General features: G+C 38.4%; 2 protein-coding genes and 1 long non-coding RNA gene across 23 annotated transcripts in view; 1 reads left to right on the forward strand and 2 right to left on the reverse strand.

Moving 5' to 3' along the window:
* Window positions 1-6,504, forward strand: part of CC2D2A (coiled-coil and C2 domain containing 2A) — a 116,376-nt gene extending 109,872 nt beyond the window's left edge. For 15 of the 21 annotated variants that reach the window (XR_014812160.1, XR_014812159.1, XR_014812153.1 and 12 more), the window contains 4 exons: window positions 2,374-2,496; window positions 3,931-3,989; window positions 4,783-4,960; window positions 6,157-6,504. Coding sequence is in view for 8 of the 21 variants with exons in the window: in XM_084971552.1 (XP_084827678.1) it covers window positions 2,374-2,496; window positions 3,931-3,989; window positions 4,783-4,960; window positions 6,157-6,345 (549 nt within the window). In the remaining 13 variants the exon portion in view is untranslated. Of the gene's footprint in view, window positions 1-1,829; window positions 1,951-2,373; window positions 2,497-3,930; window positions 3,990-4,782; window positions 4,961-6,156 lie in introns of all 21 variants that reach the window. The other 6 variants (XR_014812154.1, XR_014812155.1, XR_014812150.1 and 3 more) reach the window with 1 other exon arrangement.
* LOC146400312 (uncharacterized) lies at window positions 6,308-14,390 on the reverse strand. Its single transcript, XR_014812169.1, has 2 exons — window positions 10,589-14,390; window positions 6,308-10,296 (listed from the first exon to the last, which is right to left on the reverse strand). It is a non-coding gene; the product is annotated as an uncharacterized LOC146400312 (long non-coding RNA).
* A 9,468-nt stretch (window positions 14,391-23,858) lies between these two features.
* Window positions 23,859-26,226, reverse strand: part of FBXL5 (F-box and leucine rich repeat protein 5) — a 45,775-nt gene continuing 43,407 nt past the window's right edge. The window contains exon 11 of the mRNA XM_013978532.3: window positions 23,859-24,640. Coding sequence (XP_013833986.1) covers window positions 24,564-24,640 — 77 coding nt within the window. The 3' untranslated portion in view covers window positions 23,859-24,563. The remainder of the gene's footprint in view (window positions 24,641-26,226) is intronic.

Consider the following 26,226-nt stretch of genomic DNA (forward strand, 5'->3'; position numbering starts at 1 on the left):
TAAAAGTGGACTTTCCTGGGAGTTCCCATCCGTGGCACAGCAGAAATGAATCCACCTAGTATCCATGAGGACGCAGGTTCAATCCCCTGCCTTCCTCAGCAGGTTAAGGATCTTGGCGTTGCCATGAGCTGTGGTGTAGTTCACAGATGTGGCTTGGATCTGGCATTGCTGTGGCTGTGGCATAGGCCGGCACCTGTGGCTGGAAACTCCATGTGCAGCGGGTGCAGCCCTAAAAAGCAAAAAAAAAAAAAAAAAGTCTTTCCTGAAAATTCTGTATTTACCTTTCTTGTTCTATCTTGTTTATCCTGGCAAAGAACTCATAATTCTGTCACCTAGCCCTAGAATTTTGGGGTCCTGAATTTTCAGCTGCTTGCTGGACACCCCGTTGCTTTATCAGTATCTCAAACTCAGAACATCCATGAATCAAATCATGTCTCCTTTGTCCCTGGAAACAGCTCCTTCTCCTGGGCTTCCTATTTCTATGGATGCCAATTACCCAGATTCAAACCCCAGAATTGTCCTTGATTTCCTGCCTCCCGTACTTCCCCCATTTCGATCCTATTAATAGATACCAAATCATATAGATTCTAACTCTTCTGTTTTCCAAGTAATGCCATTACTGTTTCATCCTACCTTTCTTAAGAGCCAAATAAATAATTTGCCTCCAATTCAGTCCATTATTTGGTATTTTGATACCTTATTGTTTCTGAATGTTCAGCTTTCATCATTTGATAGTTTGAAAAGTACTGAGGGTCCCTCACCGTACAGATTCAAGAATAAGCTTCTCACCTTGGATCTGAAAGCCCTATATAATTTGACTTCAGCTTTTTTTCCAGTGCTATTTCCCACTACTTTTCTGCACATTCCCTACTCTACAGCCAAAACTGCCTTCTTAAAGCTGTGAAAATAGAAAAGTACGTTATGTCCCTCCTCTGCTTAAAATACTCCAGTGGCTTCTTGGCTCACTCAAAAGTTAAAGCCTAAAATCTTTGAAATGGCCTGCAAGGCCTTCTGTGATGTGACAGCTGCCGTGCCTCCATCATCTTCCCATCTTTTCTTGCTCTAATTTGCTCATTCCTCCAAAGCCACTTTATCTTCCTTGCTGTTCTTCAAACACACTTTGCACTTTCTCTTTCTGCATAGATGCCCCTTGCCCTTATCAGATATCTTCACTACTTTCTCCTTCACTTATTCATGCCATCTTTCCAGTAAAAATGTGTCTGCCTACCCCAAAATTCCACCTCTTCCTGCACACATTTCTTCATAGCCCTTGTAAGTTTAGCTATTGCCACCACAAAATACCATAAAAACTCACCCCCAAACTAACTGGCTTCAGTTATTCTCATGGATCGGCGGGTCAGCGGGGATGGTTCTGCTGACCCAGGCTGGTACAGCTGCTCTGCTTCTTGCATTTTCATTCTGGGAGTTGGGGCAATGACAATGGCAGAGATACAAAAGGACAAGCAGGAACACACGGGGCTTCTTAAGCTTGGACACAGAAGTCTCACACTTTCACCCAGCCTACTGACCAGAAGTCAGAAGGCAAGGGGATGCATTTCTGCCCTTTTAGTGGGAGCAACTACCAAGTAACAGCAAAGGCTGTGAGTAGAAAGGGGTGAAGAGTTGGGGCTCGTGAGAACAAACACATCTGACACTCCATGTGTTTCTTTGTTTGCACTGTCTTCTCATTAGCTACTGCATGCAGGCAGAAACTCCATTTCATTCACCATTTTATCCCTAGTGATTAGAACCGAGCCTCAATATAAGGTACTTGATGATTATGTTGAATGGAGAGATTTACCCAGTACTATTATCCTCCTTTTATACAGGAGGAAACAGAGGCACGCAGTAACTAAACTGTCCAAAGTCACACAGGGAGTAAATGCTGGAGCCAGAATTCGCATGCCAATGGCCTGGTTCCATAATGAGTATCTACAGGGCCTCAACAAGGTGGGTGCCCTCTCAGAGGTTATGAGGTGCTGTGGAAGCAAACAGCACTGCTGGGAGGCTGGGAAGAGCAGGGCTAGGAGAGGATAGCCCAAGAAAGGAGCAGCTCTGTCTGTCTTCTTATGAAAGAATTCTAAATTTCTCACCGCCAGGAAAGAAACCTTATTTTATCAGCCTACATTTAATAGTAAGGTGCACCTCAACTGCAGGTATAGAAAATATGAAAAAACAGCCCATGAAACTCTATGTTGCCATTAATTGTAAAATGTTTATTGGTTTTACAAGTCAAAATATGACAGCAAATGTGCAAGCTACATGTTCCCTTGCTGTCTCACTCTGCCGCTGCTCTATATATACATGCTCACGTGTATAAAATACACATACATCTGCTACCATACACAGTCAAGTAATCTTGTCTTTTTTTAGATTTGGTTTAATATTCAACGATATGATTCCCCACTGAGGATTAATTTTGATGTCACCAAGCCCAAGCTATGGAAATCTTTCTTTTCAAGAAGCCTTCCATATCCTGGCCTTTCCAGTGTTCAGGTATAGTGTTTTTATTAACAAATGTACATAAAAAAGTGAGGAATTTTACATCATGATATTGGTTAGCCAGATACTTTTTGACCCTGAATTCCACCCCTAGATATTTAGTCTGGAATATTTGATTTTCAAACTAAGTTAAGCCCAACTTGTGATAAGAAACAGACGATCACATTGTGAACACACACATGGGAAACAAACATCAGTACACACGTTATGTGCAAGAGTAAGTTTTGATACAGTCTCATGACCTAAAAAAAATCATAAAATGTATTCCACTGAATTTTTTACATGCTAGTCTCAGTTTACTAGTTTCCTCATTTGCTGTTGAAACATGAAATCAAACTTCAGGACATGGTCCAGGAAGGGCTCTCTCTTTTTTTGGGGGGGGGGGGGGAGGGGCAAACTTGTGGCATTTGGAAGTTCCCAGGCCAGGAATCAAACCCTTGCCACAGCTGCGGCAACCCCAGCTCCTTAACCAGCCGTGCCACACACAGGAACTTCCCAGGAGGGACTTCTTCACATTAATTCAGAAGGGTCCTGGACAGCAGTAGATTATAAACAGTAAGCATGAAATTGTTTACGAAAACTCTGATAGCTGGGTATAGACAGACAGAATGACAGAATAATAAATACTGTGTAATATAAATTGTATTACGTGTGTAATATAAATTTTTTACTGTGGATCAGATCTTTCCAAAAGCAGTTTTAAGAAAATCACCCTAGAGAAATTCACCCATGTATACAAGGAAACATAAGCATTTTCACAGGAGCATTGTTTGCAAAAGCCTAAGAAGTGTAATGACATACGGGATAAATCATGGTACACAGTGGAATATTTTATAGTAGTTACGTGAATGAATCAGTATTAATTAATCTTAGGAAGCACATTAAAATATGTATTTGCTATTTCCTCTATAATGTTAAGGAGAAAAACTGCATATTCACAATATAAAGTTATTACATAAAGCCTAAATAACATGCAAAACAACACAATATATTGTATATCGGTACATACTTCTGTAGCGAAATCATAAACACAGCTCACTAATTTACCTATCTCCACTGACTGCAATGTAAACACCATGAGGGCAGGGATTTTATTCAAAGCTAGATCCCCTTTACCTGTAAAAGTGCCTGGCACACAGTAAATCTTCAATATATAATGAATGAAGGAGGGCTAAAAAAACAAAGTCAGGGTGTGGTTACTTCTGCGAGGAGAAAAAAGGGGAATAAAGCTGAGAAAGAACTACATAGAACTATAATTTTTTGTGATGCTTAAAGTAGGTCATGGGTACACTGGCATCTGTTATATTATTCTCTGTATCTAACTGAATGCCTGAGTTCATCATTTTTTTTAAAAAAAAAATAGATGTACAGCTATTGAAAGTCAGGGTAACTGATCTGTAGACTCTGAACTGTTTTTTTCTTTTATAGCCAGAAGAGCTAATTTACCAGCGGACAGACAAAGTGGCTGCAGCTGAACTGCAAGACAGGTCATGAGATCCATAAGTCCACATGCAATCTGTCACTGAGAGGGTTAACACCAGTTCTCAGCTGGGATGAATGTGAAGGAACTTGGGCAGTTAAATGTTAACTCATGTTTGTAGATACCAAGTGCAGATGTGATCTCAATATCCCAAGGCTCAAAAGAAGGCTTTAGCATCCGCATGGTAGTGAGACTGAGCAGTGAAATCCAGCAACAATAGGCAGTTCTCCAAAAACTTTACCTCAGATTAGAGTTCAACATCATGTTATTTACAGGTCTTGTTCAGACAGTAGCTTAATCCTATAGTAGCTTAAAAATATGCATCTCTTTCGTCCAATTAGTGGTTCAGTGAACTTCAGCGACTCTATAAAGCTAACGCGTGTAGAAAGCTGGTAAGAGCCTATTCGAGCCTCAAACAGAACTTATTTTCCCAGTTCCACAAGTGTGGAAACTGAGGCTCAGAGAGGCCCACAGACTTACCAAGTGTTAAGACGGGGCTTCTGAGCCCAGCCAGATCTTTCCCACATCAAAGCCTCTGAGCCCTTACTGCTGCCTCAAGCCATGTAAAGAGTAGCATGTTACCGTGCACCCCACTAAGTGTAACCCTTTTAAAGTATTATTACTAAAAGACACCAATTTACTCTCAACCGCAAATTTCAAATAAAGCCTTATTTGGGATCCTGAGAATAACTAATTTCTGAAAAAGATCTTGTTTTCTTCTAATAGTTTCAGAATACTATTTTTGTTTACAAAGGAAAAGTCAAGTCACCAAAAAATGGGAGTTTGTTGTTTATGAACAGGATTGAAAAAATACTGAAAGAAAAAATCATGGACTGGAGGCCACGCCATCTGACTCGGTGGAACAGATACTGTACCTCCACGCTGCGTCACTTCCTGCCTCTGTTAGAAAGAAACCAGGGCGAAGACGTGGAAGACGACCACAGGGCAGAACTGCTCAGACAGCTGGGAGACTACAGGGTAAGCAGCTCCCATTTCAAATTGGAAATTGCTCGGTAATGAGTTTTTGGATTCAGAATGCCCTCCTTGGTCCCCAAAGTGCGTAGATGAAGCAGCATAGAACAAAAATGTGATTAAAAGTTCAAATCTCAATAATGAGCCTAACATCAGATAGCAAAATGCCTCTATAAGACAGAAATACCACCATTTTCTGGTAGGAGGATCCGAAGAAAAATAAAACTTTTACAACATTGCAGGAGGATAAAGAAAACGAAACTATCTGGATAAATCACGAGACTCAGTTGAACATAAATGTGAAACCAACCATTCTAGATTAGATTTCTTTTTAAGGATATGACTTTTATACGAATTGCTTTTCAATGCTAAGAAAAATTCTCGATTTGGTAGTGCTGTATTCACATCCTATAGCTGCATACAAACACCTAGAAAGCAGTGTCAGACTGTGAGCCTCACTGGCTAAACGGTATGAAAATTGAGTTGGACATTTAATTCTATTCACTGACTAAAACTTGTCCTTTAACTTCTAAGGCTAGGTTTTCAGCTGGGATGTTTTGAATTCAAATGACAGAAAACTTAGTTTAAACACGCTTGAGCAGTAAGAACTTCTGGGTTTATTCGGGTCAAGTGAGGGGTGAGTAGCATGTCTGCAGGTCTTCCTGCTCAGTCCTCCGCTATGTGACGCAGCACCTGCAGGCTGGCTCTTCTTGTGGTAGGAAATGGCTGCAGTGGTTTCTTGGCAGGACTCACAGAGCTGGAGAGAACAAGCTGCTTGCCATTATTCCCTGCAAGTTTTCTAGATCATATGCTCTTTCTTGTAGTTCAACACTGAGGCCAGGGGCAGAGAATGCATTGATTAACCTAACCTAGGTCGCTGGAAGTGCACAGGTTTCTGTGCAAACTCGAGGCTATTATGAAGATGGGAGGGAACAGCGGAGGCTGGCTGGGTGACTAACATGTCTTAAGGGCCAAGTCAGTATGCCCACAATTAAAACAAAAAAGACACTTAGCCCCTCTCCATTTTCTGTATTGTTAATATAAAGCTGAACAGAAAAACAAAACTACAGAAATGACTTTGAGATCCTAAGACTTCCTATTAAAAAGATTAAGAACTGCACATATTTACCTAGGGAAAAAATACAGGGAAAACCTCACAGTCACTGATGACTAAAGATGTTGGTTGTTTTGTTTTCCTTCAGTTCTCTGGATTTCCCCTTCACATGCCATACTCTGAAGTGAAGCCTTTAATCGAAGCTGTGTACAGTACTGGGGTACATAATATTGATGCTCCCAATGTTGAATTTGCTTTAGCTGTATACATCCACCCATATCCCAAAAATGTTTTGTCTGTTTGGATTTATGTTGCCTCCCTTATACGCAACAGATAATTGTTTCATTGTACATTTTTTTATCATGTAAAAATGACAGTTAAGATATGAGAATATTTTAAAATGCAACTGATCCACCAGAGAGAAGAAAATACTTACAAATAATGAAATAAAATCATTATTTTCAAAATGTACAAAATAAATGTTTTTATTTAGTAATCTGCCTTGTCTCTGCCTCTCTGACCTTCTTCTACTTGGAATGCTCTCCTCCTTTGCCAGTATAACAGGATATCAGTCATACTTTTAAGACCCAGTAAAACACACAAATTTTATTCTATAAAAATAATGATTGGGCCCATGGCTCGAAAAGATACGTGTATTCCAGTGTTCACTGCAGCGCTGTATACAATAGCCAAGACATGGAAACAACCTAAATGTCTATCAACAGAGGAGTGGATAAAGAAGATCTGGTACATATATACACAAAGAAATATTACTCAGCTATTAAAAGGAAAGAAAGAACGGCATTTGCAGAAACATGGATGGACCTAGAAATTATCATGCTAAGTGCAGTCAGACAGTGAGACACCAACATCAAATGCTGTCCCTTACATGTGGAATGTAAAAAGGACACAATGAACTTCTTTGCAGAACAGACACTGACTCACAGACTTTGAAAAACCTATGGTTCCAAAGGAGACAGGCTGAGGGGTGGGGGGGGATGCGCTGGGGGTTTGGAATGGACATACTGTAAAAATGGGTTGTGATGATCGTTGCACAACTATAAATGTAATAAAATCCACTGAGTAAAAGAAAAAAAATGAGTGGGCACACACATGTACATACATGCCCACGCACAGATACACACATACACCAATTTAGGCAATAAACTATTCTGGAGGAAAATATAAATATTCATCAAAAAGGAAGTAGTTTTAAAAATTAAGACATTTCTATGGATTGAATGTTTGTGTCCCCCCAAAAATTCCTAAGGTGAAACCATAATCCCCTATGTATTGGTATTAAGAGATAGATTTGTATATGTTAAACCCTAATTACCTATTAACGTCACTGCATCAATAAAAGACAAGACAAAACCACATGATCATCTCAAGAGATGCGGAAGAAGCATTTGCAAAATGGGTATAGAGGGAACACATCTCAACATAATAAAAGCCATTTATAATAAACCCATAGCCAACATGATACTCAAAAGTGAAAAGCTGAAAGCCTTCACGATAAATTCTAGAACAAGACAAGGATGCCCACTCTAACCACTTCTATTCCAATGGTATTGGAAGTCCCACTGATAGCAATCAAAAATAAATTAAAACATCCAAATTGGAAGAGAAAAGGTAGAGTGTCTTTACACACAGATGACATGATACTCTATATAGAAAACTCTACGGTCCACACAAAAACTATGAGAACTGATAAATGAATTTAACATGGTAGCAGGATGCATGATTAATATATGGATATCAGCTGCTTTTTTTTTTTTTTTTAAGGGCCGCACCCACGGCATATCGAAGTTCCCAGGCTAGGGACTAACTTGGAGCTACAGCTGTCAGCCTACACCACAGCCACAGCACTGCAGGAACCAAGCCACATCTGCTCTCTACACCACAGCTCACAGCAACACTGGATCCTTAAACCACGAGCGAGGTCAGGGATCAAACCTACATCACCATGGATACTAGTTGTATTTGTTTCCACGGCACTACAACAGGAACTCCATGTTGCATTTCTTTACACTAACAATGAAATATCAGAGAAAGTTTTAAAAAAAATCCTGTTTAAAATCACATTTAAAAAATACCTAGGAATAAACCTAGTCAAGGAGATGAAAGACTTAAGTGCTGTAACCTATAAAACACTGATATAAGAAACGTAAGATGATTCAAGAAAATGGAAAGCTATCCCATGCTCCTAGACTGGAAGAATTATTACTGTTAAAATGGCCATACTATCCAAAACAATCTACAGATTTAATGTGCTTCCTATCAAATTACTCATGACATTTTTCATAGAACTAGAACAAATAATCCTAAAATTTATACAGAAACATAAAAGACCCAGAATTGCAAAAGCAATCCTGAGGAAAAAGAACAAAGCTGGAGGCATAACCCTCCCAGACTTCAAACAACACAACAAAGCTAGAGTAATCAAAAAAGCATGGTATTAGCACCAAAACAAACACATAGATCAATGGAACAGAATAGAGAGCCCAGAAATAAACCCACACATCTACAGGCAGTTGCTCTCCAACAAAGAAAACAAGAACATACAATGGAGAAAAGTTATAGTCTTCTTAGCAAGTGGTATTAGGAAAGCAGGACAGCCACATGTAAGCTGATGAAGTTTGAACACTCCCTCACACCACACATAAAAATAAATTCAAAATGGCTGAAAGACTTTAATTATAAGACCTGACATCATAAAATTCCTAGAAGAGAACACAGGCAACATATTCTCTGATATGTTGTAATAAAATTTTCTTAGATCAGTTGCCCAAGGCAAAAGAAATAAAATAAAAAATAAACAAATGGGACCTAATCAAACATCTAAGCTTTTGCACAACAAAGGAAACCTATACACAAGTCAAAAAGACAACCGATGGACTAGGAGAAAATATTTGCAAACTGACAAGGGATGTGTTTTCAAAACATACAAATAGCTCATACAACTCAATATAAACAAACAAACAAACAAACAAAAACAAAACAATCCCATCAAAAAATGGGCAGGAGACCTAAATAGACACTTGTCCCTAGAAGATATAAATGGCCAATAGACACATGAAAAGATGCTCAACATCGCTAATTGTTAGAGAAATGTAAATCAAAACTACAAAGAGGAATCACCTCACACCAGTCTACTGGATGTGGAAAAAAAGGAACCCTTTTTGTGGGAATATAAATCAGTGTGGCCACTATGGGAAACAGTACAGAGTTTCCTTAAAAAAACTTAAAAAAAAAAAAACAAACACTAAAAGTTACCATATAATCCAGTAATCCCACCCCTGGGCATATATCCAGAATAGACTGAAAACTAATTGGAAAAAAATACATGAACCCCAAAGTTCACAGCTGCATTATTTACAATTGCCAAGATATATAAATGTCCATCAATAAATGGATAAGAAAGATATGACACACACACACACACACACACACACGAATACTACTTAGCCATAAAAAAAAGAATGAAACACCATTTGCAGCAATATGGATGGACCTAGAGATTATCATACTAAATGAAGCCAAAGACAAAGACAAATATTATATGGTATCACTTATATGTGGAATCTGAAAATACAAATGAACTTATTTACAAAACAGTCAACAGACATAGAAAACAAACTTATGGCTACCAGAGAGGAAGGGGGGAAGAGGGATAAATTAAGAGTATGGGATTAACAGATACACACTTCTATATATAAAAGAGATGAACAATAAGGACCTACTATATATAGCACAGGGAACTATATTTGATATCTTGTAATAACCCAAAATGGAAAAAGAACCTGAAAGTGTGTGTAGGTATGTATGTGTATACACACACACACATATCCGAATCACTTTGCTGTACACTTGAAACTAACACAATATTGTAAATTAACTATACTTGAATTATTCTTTAAAAAGAGAAGCAACTAATGGGAGGTGATTATATCATAAAGATGTAGCCCTCAAGAAGAGACAGGCTCCCTGACTTCAGACTATACTACAAAGCTACAGTCATCAAAACCATATGGAACTGGCACAAACACAGAAATACTGATCAGAGGAACAGGATAGAAAGCCCAGAATTAAACCCACACACCTACAGACAACTAATCCTGTAACAAAGGAGGCAAGAACATACAATAGAGAAAAGACAATCCCTTCAATAAGTGGTGCTGGGAAAACTGGGCAGCTATATGCAAAAGAAAGAAATTAGAACACCTCCTAACACCATACACAAAAATAAACCCAAAATGGATTAAAGACCTAAATATAAAAACAGATACTATAGGGAGTTCCTGTCGTTGCGCAGTGGTTAACGAATCCGACTAGGAACCATGAGGTTGCAGGTTCGGTCCCTGCCCTTGCTCAGTGGGTTAAGGATCCGGCGGCGTTGCCGTGAGCTGTGGTGTAGGTTGCAGATGCAGCTCGGATCCTGCGTTGCTGTGGCTGTGGTGTAGGCCGGTGGCTACAGCTCCGATTCGACCCCTGGCCTGGGAACCTCCATATGCCACAGAAGCGGCCCAAAGAAATAGCAAAAAAAAAAGACAAAAAAAAAAAAAAAAAAAAACAGATACTATAAAACTTAGAGGAAAACACAGGCTGAACATTCTCTGACATAAACAACAGTAATATCTTCTCAGATCCACCCCCTAGAATAATGACAACAAAAACAAAAATAAACAAATGGGACCTAAATAAACTTAAAAGTTTTGCACAGCAAAGGAAACCCTAAACAAAATGAAAAGACAACCCACAGAATGGGAGAAAATATTTGCAAATGAATTGACTGACAAGGGATTAGTCTCCAAAAGATATAAATACCTCCTGCAGCTCAATACCAAAAAAAAACAAACAACCCCATCAAAAAATGAGCAGAAGATCTAAACAGACAATTATCCAAAGGAGACAGACAGATGGCCAAAAAACACATGAAAAGATGTTTGACATCACTAATTATTAGAGAAATGCAAGTCAAAACTACTATGAGGTACCACCTTACACCAGCCAGAATGGCCATCATCAAGAAGTCTACAAACGATAAATGCTGGAGAGGGTATGGAGAAAAGGGAAGCCTCTTACACTGTTGTTGGGAATGTAAATTGGTGCAACCACTATGGAAAACAGTATGGAGATTCCTGAAAAAACTAAAAACAGAATTACCATTTAATCCAGCAATCCCATTCCTGGGCATCAATCCAGAGAAAACCAGGACTTAAAAAGATACATGTGGAGTTCCCATCGTGGCTCAGTGGGTAACAAACCCAACTAGTATTCATGAGGTCTCGGGTTTGGTCCCTGGCCTCACTCAGTGGGTTAATGATCTGGTGTTGGTGAGCTGTGGTGTAGGCTCTGATCCAGCATTGCTTGTGGTATAGGCCAGCAGCTGTAGCTCTGATTCGACCACTGGCCTGGGAACCTCCATATGCTGGGGATGCAGCCCTAAAAAGACAAAAAAAAAAAAAAGATACCTGTACTCCAAGGTTCACTGCAACACTATGTACAACAACAAAGACAGGGAAACAACCTAAATGTGCATTGACAGAGGAGTGGATAAAGAAGATCTGGTACATATAGACCATGGAATATTACTCAGCCACTAAAAGGACAGAAATAATGGCATTTGCAGAACATGGATGGACCTAGAAATTATGCTAAGTGAAGTCAGTCAGACAGTGAGACACCAACATCAAATGTTATCACATATGTGGAATCTAAAAAAAGGACAGAATGAACCTCTTTGCAGAATAGACACTAACCCTCAGACCTTGAAAAACTTATGGTTACCAAAGGAGACAGTGGGGGAGGAGGGATGGGCTGGGGGGTTTGGGCTGTAAAACTAGGTTGTGATAATCGCTGTACAAATATAAAATCGAGTTTTAAAAATTTTTAAAGAGGGTTGATTAGGGAGGTAATTAGATCATAAGGATAGAGCCGTCAGGAAGACAGGAGAGACAGGCCTTACTTCTCAGGGCCATGTGTGGATACAATGAGAAGACAGCTGTTTACAAACTAGAAAGAGTCCTCATAAGGCAACAGATCTGCCAGCACCTTGACTCTGGACTCCCAACCTCTAGAACTGTAAAAAATAAATGTTCGTTGTCTAAGCCATCCAGCCTACGGTATTCTGTTACAGCAGCCCAAACTGACTAAGCCAAAGTCAGGTAATTAAAAGGGATTAAATATACATGCTGACAAAGAAAGATGTACACAAAATAGAAATACTGGAGTTTCCGTCGTGGTGCAGTGAGTAATGAATCCAACCAGGGAAACTTGAGGTTGCGGATTCTATCCCTGCCCTTGCTCAGTGGGTTAACGATCCTGCATTGCCATGAGCTGTGATGTAGGCCACAAATACAGCTCGGATCCCGCGTTGGTATGTGGCTCTGGCGTAGGCTGGCAGCTACAGCTCCAATCAGACCCCTAGCCTGGGAACCTCCATATGCCGTGGGAGTGGCCCAAGAAATGGCAAAAATAAAATAAATAAAACAGACTCCTTTCCAAAAAAAAAAAAAAAAAAAAAACAAAAAAAAAAAACGTAAAACAGGATTTCTCAATAGCAGAACTGTTACTAGGCCAAGTAATTATTTGTTGCAAAGGACTTTGTAGGACATTTAGCATCATCCTTGGCATAGCTGCCAGTCACATTCTTCCAAGATGTAACAATCAAAAATGCTTCCAGTCACTGCCAAATGTTTTCTATGGGAAAAACTGCCTCTCGTTGAGAATCACTGATATAGCTGGAATACGGTCTCACTTCAAAACAAAACATGAAGATGGAGGAACCGAGTCAAAGGAAAACTTTCACTTTTTGCTTTATTCCCTTATGCCTTTCTCTTATTTAGATTATATTATGATTGTGTTAAAATGCTTCTGATACTTATGAACTCTTCAAAGGAGAATTCAAGGCCTGATCCGCAACAGTCATTACCAATATAGCAATATAGACAGCTTAGTAGTTAAGAGCATGAGCTTTGGAGAAATACTAGCTCTGCCACTTACTGGCCAAGTAATCCATCAGCAAGTTACTTAACCTGTTATTTAATTTTCCCTACATATAAGATCAGAATGATCATATTACTGACTTCATCTCACTGGTGTATTCATTTTAAAAATAAGTATATATAAAGCATTTAGGACACTACCCAGTATGTAACACCTGATGTTTCTCAGGTACCACTAGGGATTTTACTTAATTGTTGCTTTTTATTCTAAAAATAAAGTTTCAGTATTTCATGAAATCAATCATAAAACCCAAGATAAACAAAGTGTGTGTGTGTGTGTGTGTGTGTGTGTGTGTGTGTGTAGTTTAACTGACCATTAACTATCCACAAAGGTGTGGCCAAGGTTGTGGAATAAGAAGACCCAGAGCTCACCTCCTCCCACAGGCTCAGGAAAATTACAACTATTTACAGAGCAACCATCTGTGAGAACAATCTGAAGACCAGCCAAAAAAAGACTTTCCACAACTAAAGATATAACAAAGGGACCACAATGAGATGGGTAAGAAGGTCAGAGACATAGCAAAGACCCATGCATCTAGGCAGGCGACCCACACATGGAAAGAGTCTTGACTGCAGAGGCTCACCCCAAGGAGCAAGAGGTCAAAGGCCGACAGCAGGTGTCCAGCCAGGAGTCCTGCACCTAGAAGACAAGCCCCTGCAATGTCTGGTTTTGAAGGCCAGTGGGGCTTACATACTGAGAGACAGAGGGCTGTAGGAAACAGACTCACGCAGAAAGGGTGCACACAAAATCTCCCTCTCTCCGAGTCCCTGTGCAGATGCAGTGATCTGAAAGAAGTCTGGGTTAGACCAACTTGCTGATCTGGCAGAGCCTCCAGGAGAGGAAGGAGACAAACGGGAAACTTGACGGGGACAAAAACACTGGTGGCACTACTTGAGGGAGCTCATTCCACCGCAAGGACACTGCTGCTGGTAAGTACCATTTTGGAGTCCTCCCTCTGGTCTATCAGCACAGGAGGGGCTAAACAGCACACCAGTGCACCACTACCAACACCAGGCACCCACAGCCACTGCAGCCAGCACCCTCAGACTCAGCCCTAAACACCAGTAGGCCAACATCAGCCCCAGAACGCCCTGGGACATGCACCTTGCCATACCAGGACTCAGCCCCACCAACCAGGGAACCAGCAGCCACTGCACAAGGCAGGGCCTGACAGCCAACTGAGCCAAGGGCCAGCCCCACCTCCCAGCACTCACACAGTGGTCAGCCCCACCGCAGCAGAAGGGCTCACACAAACTACAAAGAGAACACTCCTAGAAAACACAGCAGCAGTGAGCAGAGGGGAGGGTGATGCTGGGCCCCATTAGATGTTCCAACATAAGGCTACTTCTCCAAGATCAAAAAATGTAACTGACCTACTAGAGACATAGAAATAAACACAGAGAATTAGTCAGTGATGAAACAGAGGAACATGTTTCAAATGAAGAAAAAAGACAAAACCCCTAGAACTAAGCAAAGTAAAAATAAGCAACCTAACCCCTAAAGAATTCAAGATAATAATCATAAGATGCTCAATGAACTCAGGAGAAGAATGGATGAACACAATGAGGAATTTAACAAAGAGTTAGAAAATATAAAGAAAAAACAGAGCTGAAGAATAACTGCAATTAAAAAAAATACACTAGAAAAAATCAACAGGAAATTATATCATACAGAGGAACAGTCAATGAACCACAAGACAGAGTAGTGGAAATCACCAAAGCTGAACCAAAAAAAGAATTTTAAAAAATGAAGAAAGTTTAAGAACCTCTGAGATAATGTCAAGTGTATTAACAGTCACATTAGAGAGGTTCCAGAAGGAAGAGAGAAAGGGGCAGAGAACTTATTTGAAAAAATAATAGCTGAAACCTTCCCTAAGCTAGGAAAAGAAACAGACATTCAGGTATAGGAAACACAAGAGAGTCCCAAAGAATATGAACCCAAAGAGGTCCACACATACACTATAATTAAAATGGCAAAAATTAAAGAAAAAGAGAGAATATTAAAAGTGGCAAGAGAAAAGCAACTAGATACATACACGGGAACTCCCGTAAGACTATGAGCTGATTTTCAGCAGAAACTCTGGAGGTCAGAAGGGAGAAGCACAATATATTCAAAGTGATGAAAGGAAGGAAACTAAAACCAAGAATACGCTCTCTGGCAAGGCTATCATTCAGATTTAAAGGAGAGGTAAAGAGTTTTACAGATAAGCAAAACTGAAAGAATTCATACCACTAAAACACCTTTATAAGAAATGCTCAAGAGACTTCTCTAAGAAGGGAAAAAAGAGGCCACAACTAGGAATATGAAAATTATAAAAGCAAAAGTTTCAACAATAAAAGCAAACATACAGTAAAGGTAGGAAATCACTTATAAAGCTAGTAGTAAAGTTAAAAGACAAAAGAAGTAGAATTACCTATATCCACAATAAGTAGTTAAGAAATGCATGTATGTAAAACAAAAGATGTAAAATATGATAGCAAAACATTAAATGCTAGCAGGGGGATAAAGTTGCAGGGTTGTTAGAATGCATTCAAATTAAAAAGTTGAGTCCTTCCCTGGTGGCTCAGTCAGTTGGGGATCTGGCATTGTCACCGCTGTGGCTTGGGCTGCTGCTGTGGCACTCAGGTTCAATCCTAGACCTGGGAATTTTCACATGCCATAGGCATGGCCAAAAAAAGAGAAAAATAAAAAAGATCAACTCAAAACAATCACATATATTTACCTGAATCTACCTACTTACCTCATGGTAACCTAAAACCAAAAAACCATAATAGATACACACAAAAAGAGAAATGAGTCTAAATATAACTAACATTAAAGCTAGTCACCAAATCACAAGGGAAGGCAAAAGAGAAAAAAGAACAAAATTTTGAACTTTAAAAACAAACTAGCAAACAATTAACAAAATGGCAAAAAGTATATTACCTATCAACAATCACTTTAGGTGTAAATGGACTAAATGTTCCATAAATACATATGGTTATGGTTTTCTTAAAAAATCCATTCTATCACTCTAAGTCTTTATATATATGTTGGCTATAAGAGATTTATTTCAGACTTAAATATATAAACAGACCAAAGTGAAGGGATGTAAAAAGATATTCTACACAAATAGAAAAGACAAGGTAGCAATACTTCTCTGGGAGGGAGGGGAATTGGGGGTGGTGTACCTGTGGCACGTAGGAGTTTCCAGGCCAGGGACTGCTCCTATGCCACAGCAGCAACCCAAGCCACTGCAGTGACAACACCAGATCCTTAAACCACTGTGCCACAGAACTCCAAAGTAATAATATTTATATCAGACAAAACAGACTTTAAAACAAGACTGGGGAGTTCCTGTTGTGGCTCAGCAGGCTAAGAACCTGACATAGTGTCCATGAGGATGTGGGTTTGATCCCTGGCCTCATTCAGTGAATTAAGGATACGGCGCTGCCACAAGCTGTGGCATGGATCCAGATGTGGCTTGGATCCAGCATTGCTGTGGCTGTGGTGTAGGCTGGCAGCTGCAGCTCCAACTCAACCCCTAGCCTGGGAACTTGGTATGCCACAGGTGCAGCCATAAAAAGACTGAAACAAGAAACAAAGACATTACATAATGATAAAAGGGATCAATCCAACGAGAAGACATAACAACTATAAATATATACGCACTCAACCAAGGAGCATCTAAGTGTGTAAAGCAAATGTTAACATAAAGGGAGAAACCGAAAGTAACAAAATAAGAGAAGGGGACTTTAACACCCCACTGACATCAATGGACAGAAAATCAATAAGGAAACACTGGCCTTAAATGACACATGACACTAGATGGACTTAATATACAGAGAACATCCCATCTAAGATAGCACAGTACACATTCTTTTGAAGTAACTGCACATGGAACATTCTTCAGAACAGATCACATGCTAGGCCACAAAATAAGTCTTAGTACATTTAATACTGAAATCATCTCAAGCATCTTTTCCACCTACGATAAGACTAGAAATCAACTACCAAAACAAAACTCCACACACACAAGTACATGGAGGCTAAACAATATGCTACTAAACATCCAATGGATCACTGAAGAAATCAAAAGGAAATAAAATCCTGCTGTTTAGCACTGGGAACTATATCTAGTTACTTATAATGGAGCACGATAATGTGAGAAAAAGGAATGTATATGCGTATGTGTGACTGGGTCACCTTGCTGTACAGTAGAAAATTGACAGAACACTGTAGACCAGTTATAATGGAAAAAAAAAAACATTAAATAAAAAAAAAGGAGGAGTTCCTGTCATGGCTCAGTGGTTAATGAATCCAATTAGGAACCATGAGGTTGCGGGTTTGATCCCTGGCCTTGCTCAGTGGGCTAAGGATCCAGCATTGCCGTGAGCTGTGGTGTAGTTCGCAGACGCGGCTCGGATCCCGCATTGCTGTGGCTGTGGTGTAGGCCAGCGGCTATGGCTCCGAATCGACCCCTAGCCTGGGAATCTCCATATGCCACGGGAGCAGCCCAAAAAATGGCAGACAAATTAATTAATTAATTAAAAAAGAAAATTAAAAACACCTGGAGACAAATGAAATGGAAACACAATGATCCAGTATCTATGGAAAGCAGCAACAGCCATTCTAAGAGGGAAGTTTATGGCAATACAAAACCACCAGAGAAAAACAAAATTTTCAAATAAAAATCTAAACTTGTACTTAAAGGAACTACAAAAAGTGGAACAAACAAAAGCCAAAGTTAGCAGAAGGGAAAAAAATAATAAAGATCAGAGCAGAAATAAATGAGATAAAGACTAAAAAAAAAAAAAAAAAAAAAAATTACAGTAAAGATCTATAAAAATGAGTTGCTAATCTGAAAAAATAAACACATTTGATAAACTTTTAGTCAGACTCATCAAGACAAAGAAAGCCTAAATAAGTAAAAGAAAAAATGAAAGATAAGAAGTTACAGCTAAACCACAGAAATACAAAGAATCATGAGAGATTATGAGCAATTATACACCAATAAAATGGACAACCTAAAAAAATGAATAAATTCCTAGAAATGCACAATCTCCCAAGACTAAATTAGGAAGAAACAGAAAATATGAGCAGACCAATTACCAGTAATGAAACTGAATCAGTAACCAAAAAACTCCCAACAAACAGAAGTCCAGGACTAGAAGGCTTCACTGGTGAATTTCACCAAACATTTAAAGTGTAGTTAATATCGATCCTTCCCAAACTATTAAAAAAAAAAAAAATGTAGTAGAAGAAATACTTCTGAACTCATTCTACAAGGACAGTGTCACCCTGATACCAAAACCAAAGACAACACACACACATACACACACGCACAACTATAGGCCAGTATCACTGATGAATGTAGATGCAAAAATCCTCCACAAAGTATCAGCAAACCAAATTCAACAATACATTAAAAGGATTATACCCCATGATCAAGTGGACTTTATTCCAGAGGTGCAACGATGATTCAAGTATCTGCAAGTCAATGAACATGATAACTTCAACTGAATAAAAATCATATAATCATCTCAAGAGACACAGAAGTTTTTGACAAAATTCAATATCCATTTATGATAAAAAACCCTCAAAGTGGGTACAAAGGGAACATACCTCAAGATAATAAAGGCCAGTTATGACAAACCTATAATTAACATCATACTTATGTGGGAAAAAAAGCTGAGAGCTTTCTCCTCTAAGATCAGGAATAAGATAAGGATACCCACTCTTGCCACTTTTATTCAACCTAGTACTGAACGTCCTAGCCACAATAAAACAAAACAAAAAAATAAAAAGCAACCAAATTGGAAAGGAAGAGGTAAAATTGCCACTGCTTGCAGATGACATGATACTATATATAGAAAAGCCTGAAGACACCACCAAAATACTATGTGAATTAGTAAATGAATTCCGTACAGTTGACGGATACAAAATTAATATATGTGATCCTCAGTATCCAGAGGATTGGTTCCAGAACCCTCCTGTGGACACCACAATCTGCAAATCTCAAGTCCTTTACAGTTGGTCATCTGTATTTCTGGGTTCTACCTCGACAGATTCAACAAACCACAGATCATAAAGTATTTTCCATCTGTGTGTGGTTGGATCCACAGATGCAGAACCCACAGATATGGAGGGCCAACTGTACAGAAATCTGTTGCAATTCTATACAGTAACAACAAACTATCAGAAAAAGAAATTAAGAAAATGATCCCACTTACAACTTCATAAAAAGAATAAATGACCTAGGGATAAACCTAGCCAAAGACTGGTAAAAGCTTGTACTTGGAAAACCACATGAAAGAAATTGAAGATGACACAGGAAAGATATACCAAGCTCATGAATTAGGGGAATTAATACTGTTAGTGACTATATTACTCAAGGCAATCTACGGATTCAGTGCTATCCCTACCAAAATATTAACAGCATTTGTCACAAAACTAGAACAAGTTAATTCTAAAACTGAACAGAAACACAAACGATCTTGAATAGCCAAAACAATCTTGAGAGAGAATAAAGCTGGAGGTATCAATATGGCCTGATTTCAAACCATACTACAAAGCTACAGTCATCAAAACAGTATTTGGAGCTCCCATCGTGGCTCAGTGGTTAAAGAAACCTACTAGGAACCATGAGGTTGCAGGTTTGATCCCTGGACTTGCTCAGTGGGTTAAGGATCTGGCATTGCCGTGAGCTGTGGTATAGGTCGCAGACGTGGCTCTGGTGTAGGCCAGTGGCTACAGCGCCAATTAGACCCCTAGCCTGAGAACCTCCATATGCCGTGGGAGCGGCCCTAGAAAAGACTAAAAACAAAACAAAAAACCAGTATGGTTCTGGCACAGAAAAGACACATGGATCAATGGAACAGAATACAGAGTCCAAAAGCAAATACATATTTATATGATCAATCCATCTACGACAGACAAGAATATACATCAGGGAAAAGACAGCTTTTTCAATAAAAGGTTTTGGGAAAACTGGACGACTACATACAAAGAAATCAAACTGGACTACTTTCTTACACCATATACAAAAATACCCTCAAAATGGACTAAAGACTTAAATGTAAGAAACTCTGGAGTTCCCGTCGTGGCTCAGTGGAAATGAATCTGACCAGGAACCATGAGGTTGCAGGTTCAATCCCTGGCCTTGCTCAGTGGGTTAAGGATCCGGCGTTGCCATGAGCTGTGGTGTAGGTCACAGATTCAGCTCAGATCTGGCGTGACTGTGGCTGTGGCGTAGGCTGGCAGTGTAGCTCCAATTAGATTCCTAGCCTGGTAACCTCCATACGCTGTGAGTCCAGCCCTAAAAAGCAAAAAAAAAAAAAAAAAAAAAAAAAAAAGAAAGAAAGAAAACACAGGCAGTATGCTCTTTTGACATTGGTCTAAGCAATGTTTGGATATGACTCCTCAGGGAAGAGCAACAAAGTAAAATTTAAGCAAATGGGGTTACATTAAATTAAAAAAAATAAAGCTTTTACAGAGAAAAAAAATAAAAAAATTGTCAACAAAACAAAAATGCAGCCTACTAAATGAGAGGAGATATTTGCAGATGGTATATCTGACAAAGTGTTAACATCCAAAAAAGAATTCAGGAGTTCCCGTCGTGGCGCAGTGGTTAACGAATCCAACTAGGAACCATAAGGTTGCGGGTTCGGTTAACGATCTGGCGTTGCTGTGAGCTGTGGTGTAGATTGCAGACGCGGCTCAGATCCTGCATTGCTGTGGCTCTAGTGTAGGCCAGTGGCTACAGCTCCGATTCAACCCCTAGCCTGGGAACCTCCATATGCCACAGGAGCGGCCCAAAAAATAGCTAAAAAGATAAAAAAAAAAAAAAAAAAATCCAAACAGGAGTTCCCATTGTGACTCAGTGTGTTAAGAACTGCCATAGTGTCCATGAGGAATGCTGGTTTGATCCCTGATCTCACTCAGCGAGTTAAGGATCTGGTGTTGCCACAAGCTGCAGTGTAGGTCAGATGTGTTCCAATTTGACCCCTAACCCAGGAACTTTCATATGCCACAGGTTTGTCCATAAATAGAAAAAAAAGAAAAAGAAAAAGAAAAAAAAAAAAAACAAAAACCCACCAGACTGAAAAATGGGCAGCGGACCTGAATGGGTATTTTTCCAAAGATGTACAGATGGCCAACAGAGACATGAAAAGATGCTCATTATAAACTGCTGGGGAAATGCAAATCAAAACCACAATGATACCACCTCACACCTGGCAGAATTTGCTATTATCAAAGACAACAAATAAGCGTTGGTGAAGATGGGGAGAAAAGGAAACCCTCACACATTGTTGGTGGGATTGTAAACTGGTGTAGCCCCTAGGGAAAACAGTATGGAAGTCTTCAAAAAATTAAAAATAGAACTGCCAGCAATTTTACTTCCGAGTATTTACCTCGAGAAAACAAAAACACTAATTTGGAAAGTTACACATGCACTCTAGTGTTTACTGGTGCATTATTTACAATAGCCACTTTCCTAAGTGTCCATGGAAAGAAAAATTGATAAAGATGTGATTTTATATATATAAAACATATATACAGAATATTACTCAGCCATTAAACAGAAACCTTGCCGCTAGAAACATGGATGGATCTAGAGAATATTATGTGAAATTAAGTCGGAGAAGGACAAATACAATAAGACTTCATTTACATGTGGAATCTAACACACAAAACAAAAACAGTCTCACAAATACAGAAAATAAACCAGTGGCTGCCAGAAGAGAGGGGAATGGGGGGTGGGAAATAGGTGAAGGGGATTCAGAGGTACAAACAGTAAGTCATTGGGATGTAATATACAGCATAATATGGCAAATAATACGGTAATAACTTTCTATGGGTACAGATGGTTACCGGATTTACCAGTGATTATTTTATAATGTGTCCAAATGTTACTATTATTAGTAAACTTGAAACTAACATAATATTGTATATCAACTATATTTCATGAGAAATAAATTTAGGAAAAGTTTTAAAGCATTAGCTGTCCTTAATAATAAACAGCAATTAATATTTAAAAACTATGTTATCGGCACAAATGAACCTCTCCACAGAAAAGAAAATCACGGACCTGAAGAATAGACTTGTGGTTGCCAAGGGGGAGGGGAGGGAGTGGGGTGGATGGGAAGCTTGGGGTTAATAGATACAAGCTATTGCCTTTGGAATGGACTAGCAATGAGATCCTGCTGTGTAGCCCTGGGAACTATGTCTAGTCACTTATGATGGAGCATGATAATATGAGAAAAAAGAATGTATACATGTATGTGTAACTAGGTCACCATGCTGTACAGTAGAAAAAAAATGTATTGGGGAAATAACAATTAGAAAAAATAAAGAAAAACTAAAGAAAAACTGTATTATCACCCTATGGAACCAGGAGGAGGGGAGGATGTTAGAAAAACAGTGAGTTTTCATACTGTGCTCACATACTGAAGTCAGTATGGTTCAAGTCCTATTTAATGGTTCTAACATCAATTAGCACAGGATAAAGCACCACAATTACCTAGAACCCCTGGGATATCAGCTGCTCAAATTAATTTATAAAGAACACTTAAGCCAAATCCTAAAAAATCACTTATCGTGAATTTTTTTTCCATTAAGTAGTATCAAAACTTTCACTTCCAAAATATTATACTGTTTTCTGATTACATGCAGTATAAACTTTAGTCCTTCCTTGATGACTCAGGGCCATGGTTATAGATGACTTAATTTTTACCATGCAGTTCATATAAATACATACATGGGGAGCTCCTTGGTGGCATAACTGGTAAAGGATCCAGTGTTGTCACTGCAGTGGCTCATATTGCTGCTGAGATGTGGGTTTGATGCCTGGCCCTGAAACCTCTGCATGCTATGGGGCACAGCCAAAAAAAAAAAAAAAGATGAAGTATAGGGTTGGGACTCAATCCAAAAGACTTATTTTAGTTTGCTTTCTTGAAACAGTCCCTGATGTCAACTTTTCAAATAAACTTTAGTAAACACTTAAGGAAATAAAAATGCAGTAATCACAAAACAGTCAACTTTACAAAATAAAACTCCTGACCCTGTAAGTGCTCATTAAACTGAGATTTCCTCTCAAGTTCTCTATGGGAATCCAGACGTTTTTTTCTTTGTGCTTAGGCCAGACTTCTAAAGGCGTCAGTTAAGTGTACTGGTGCCGCAAGAGATATGAGGACTTAAGCTGAGACACAAACTCAGGGGTAAGACGGGCTGCTCACACAGCTGCCCTATCCTATGTACAAGAGACCCTTGGGGCTCCATCTTTTATTTCACAAATGTTAACAGCAATGGAATCAAAATGAGAACACTTAGAGAAAGATGAAATTTCCGAGTCTATTATTTATAACCCCATCAAATGACTCTTCCTTCACCTTTAGACAACTCTGTGTAAAAAAAAATTTAGCCTGAACTGAAATCTGTACCTTTCCTATTCGTTCTCTTCCTCAATAAAACAAACAAAAAATACCTGGTACCACAAAGAACACGATTGCCAGATTACCTCCTCTTCCATGACTGTGCAGGCGCTTACAAAAACAGACGACGTGCTGCTGACTTTTCTCCTCTTCATGCCATAAAATCATACATGGCATGGCATAAAATAGACTCAATATGTACCTTTCTGAATAGCAACGAAGATAAGCTTACAAATTCAAATTCTTACGGGCACGATTAATTTCAAAAAGACAAATCAGCTCCAGAAAATTAGGTGTCTGTCTAGAACTACTTATTTGTCAGGGTCATGATTTCATGGGAGCCCAGAGGACCTATTTAGTCCTATTTCACAGTAAAGTAACCCTGGATCGAGATTTATAACAAAATCAAAACACAAAAGAAATTACTTGGTAAAGTCCTCAAAGCAGATTTTATTTATACATTTCTTCAAATGACTGTGGAACTTTTAAAAACCCCTCCCAAATGTGACAATTTACGGGACAGTGGTGGCAACCAGGGGTCTTTGAAGAAAACGAATACAAATACACTGGTGCTGTGCCAGCTCACTGAGCTAACACCAAAAAGCCAATTTACTTATAATCTTAAAGAATCTTTTATGTTTGAATTGGCCCTCTGAGAATGGTTCAAATAAAGGAAACATTATGGAAAAGAGACCGGTTTCCGAAATGTGCAGTCTCCAAAAATAAAACTTCAGAAATGTATGTCTAAAAAGATCTGCAAAGCTTGGTACAGTGTTTATCTATAAAGAGAACCAATAACCCACTGACTTCAAAACTCAAAATAATCTAAAAAATACTTTAAATGGCATGGCATTAGAGACATTTTTTCAAAGTATTCAGTTTAAAAGAAATCTGATAAACCTATTCTCACCCTATGAAAAGACCTAATCCCTTTCTAAAACAAAAATATGATTTGCAAGAGAAACAACACTGTACAATTCACTGGTAAATTAAGATTTCTGAGGCTGTAAGAAAGGGGGCCGAAACAAGTCACACTCAAAAAGGGATGGTTAACACAAGAAATGTGCTGTAAGTAAAGTGCATGAAAGGAAGCCTGCTCAGCTAAATGAAGTAGACAAAGGTCAGAAGTCAAGGGTCATTCGCCAGAGCGGCAGCAGGCTCGAAAACCACACTGCAAATTCTGGCATCCGCTGGCGGTGTCAGCATGAGGACCTGTATGAAAACAGAAAAGTGTGAAAGAAGGAATTTCTTGTCACATAAAAATAATCATGCTAATAAGAGAAGGACAACACTGATTTTTTCTCTAGTAATACATTTATAACATAGAAGTAAAATCTCATGAGTGTATAAAAAATTATTCAGCCCAAAAATCACCATCGGCAGCTTGACTTTGACAAATATAGGTGAAAGAAAATATTTTTTTTCTGCAACAATCTTACAAAATAAAAAATCCAAGAAGAAAAGAGACAACCCACAGAAGCAAGACTGTCAGGTTAACTTAACAGTGGATTTCTTATACCATAAGCATCCTTCCTAGAAAAATAATTAAGGCAAAAACAACCCTATCTGTAATCGATAAGCTAAAGAATCCAGTATTGAGCAATTATGATAAATATTATATTCAAAATTTTTGTTAAAAACAAACTATATAGACACAGCCTTAACATATTTGCCATGTTGTTATTTAACGTCTTTACCCAAAATAAATCACATGGTAGAATTATATGAAATTATCTTCCAGAATTAGGTATATAATAAATGATTGATTAAAAATATATACAAGACATAATAAAAATTGTGATTCAATTACAAAGACAATAATGACACATTTGTGGAATGGCTGCCATTTTATTTCAATCACATTATGCTACCCAGACACCAGATTAAAAGATCCATTAGGGAACACAGCTGAGAATCTGAAAATGTCAAAGAGATATCATGGCACATATTCAAATGTTAAGTACTCTGAATGAATGTTTTCATAAAGGCAGGAAAATGTGGAAAAGACATTTTAATTATACTGAAGTCTTTCAGTATGTCTGCACCATGAACAAAGTTAATTAGTTCTTTACTCATCAATTAGAACCAAAATATTTGCAATTGCTCTAAGGACCATAAAAATACATGAAGTATAATTACAGAAAATAATATTTATTTTATCAAATAGATTATAATTTTAAAATACTACCACCCTGGAGTGATATCTAGATTTTAACTCAGAAAAATTAACTTTGTTTTGTTTTTTAAAGTAGCACCCCACTGTAAAAGAAGGCAACTATGCTATTAGCACTACAAGAAAATAACTACTCACAATATATAGAACATACTTATTTCCTGGAATTTAATTTTTCTCTGTATTCCTGAAATTGCAATATACAAAACACAAAGGGCTAATTTTTTAGGATATACAATCAATGAAGTATAACACCCACATATTTCACTATGAAAGTAATAATGTATTAAGAAGCTAATGAACTTTACGAGCATAGTGGAACTGCAATAGCTTACGATTTATTATCAAATACTTATGTTTACTTTTAAAATTAATATGACACTGGGATCTGGGAAGCAAGAATGGGAATGGGCAATGGTATATGCAAAAAGCCTGGCCACAGTTTTATAACTACTGAAGCCAATGATATATAAGGATTCATTACATTACGTTTATATGCCTAAAATTTTCCATAAAAGTTTAAGATAATTTCAAATATAAAACTGAATTATTACAAGGCTACTTTTTATTTAGTCAAAATTAAAATCCATTTTGACAATGAAAAGTTGAATGTGTCAAATACTTA

Source organism: Sus scrofa, chromosome 8, assembly GCF_054392235.1.
Source record: "Sus scrofa isolate SSC_HxYL_T2T_F1_AM1 chromosome 8, Sscrofa_HxYL_maternal_Yorkshire_Landrace_v2.0, whole genome shotgun sequence".
Taxonomy (NCBI): Eukaryota; Metazoa; Chordata; class Mammalia; order Artiodactyla; family Suidae; genus Sus; species Sus scrofa.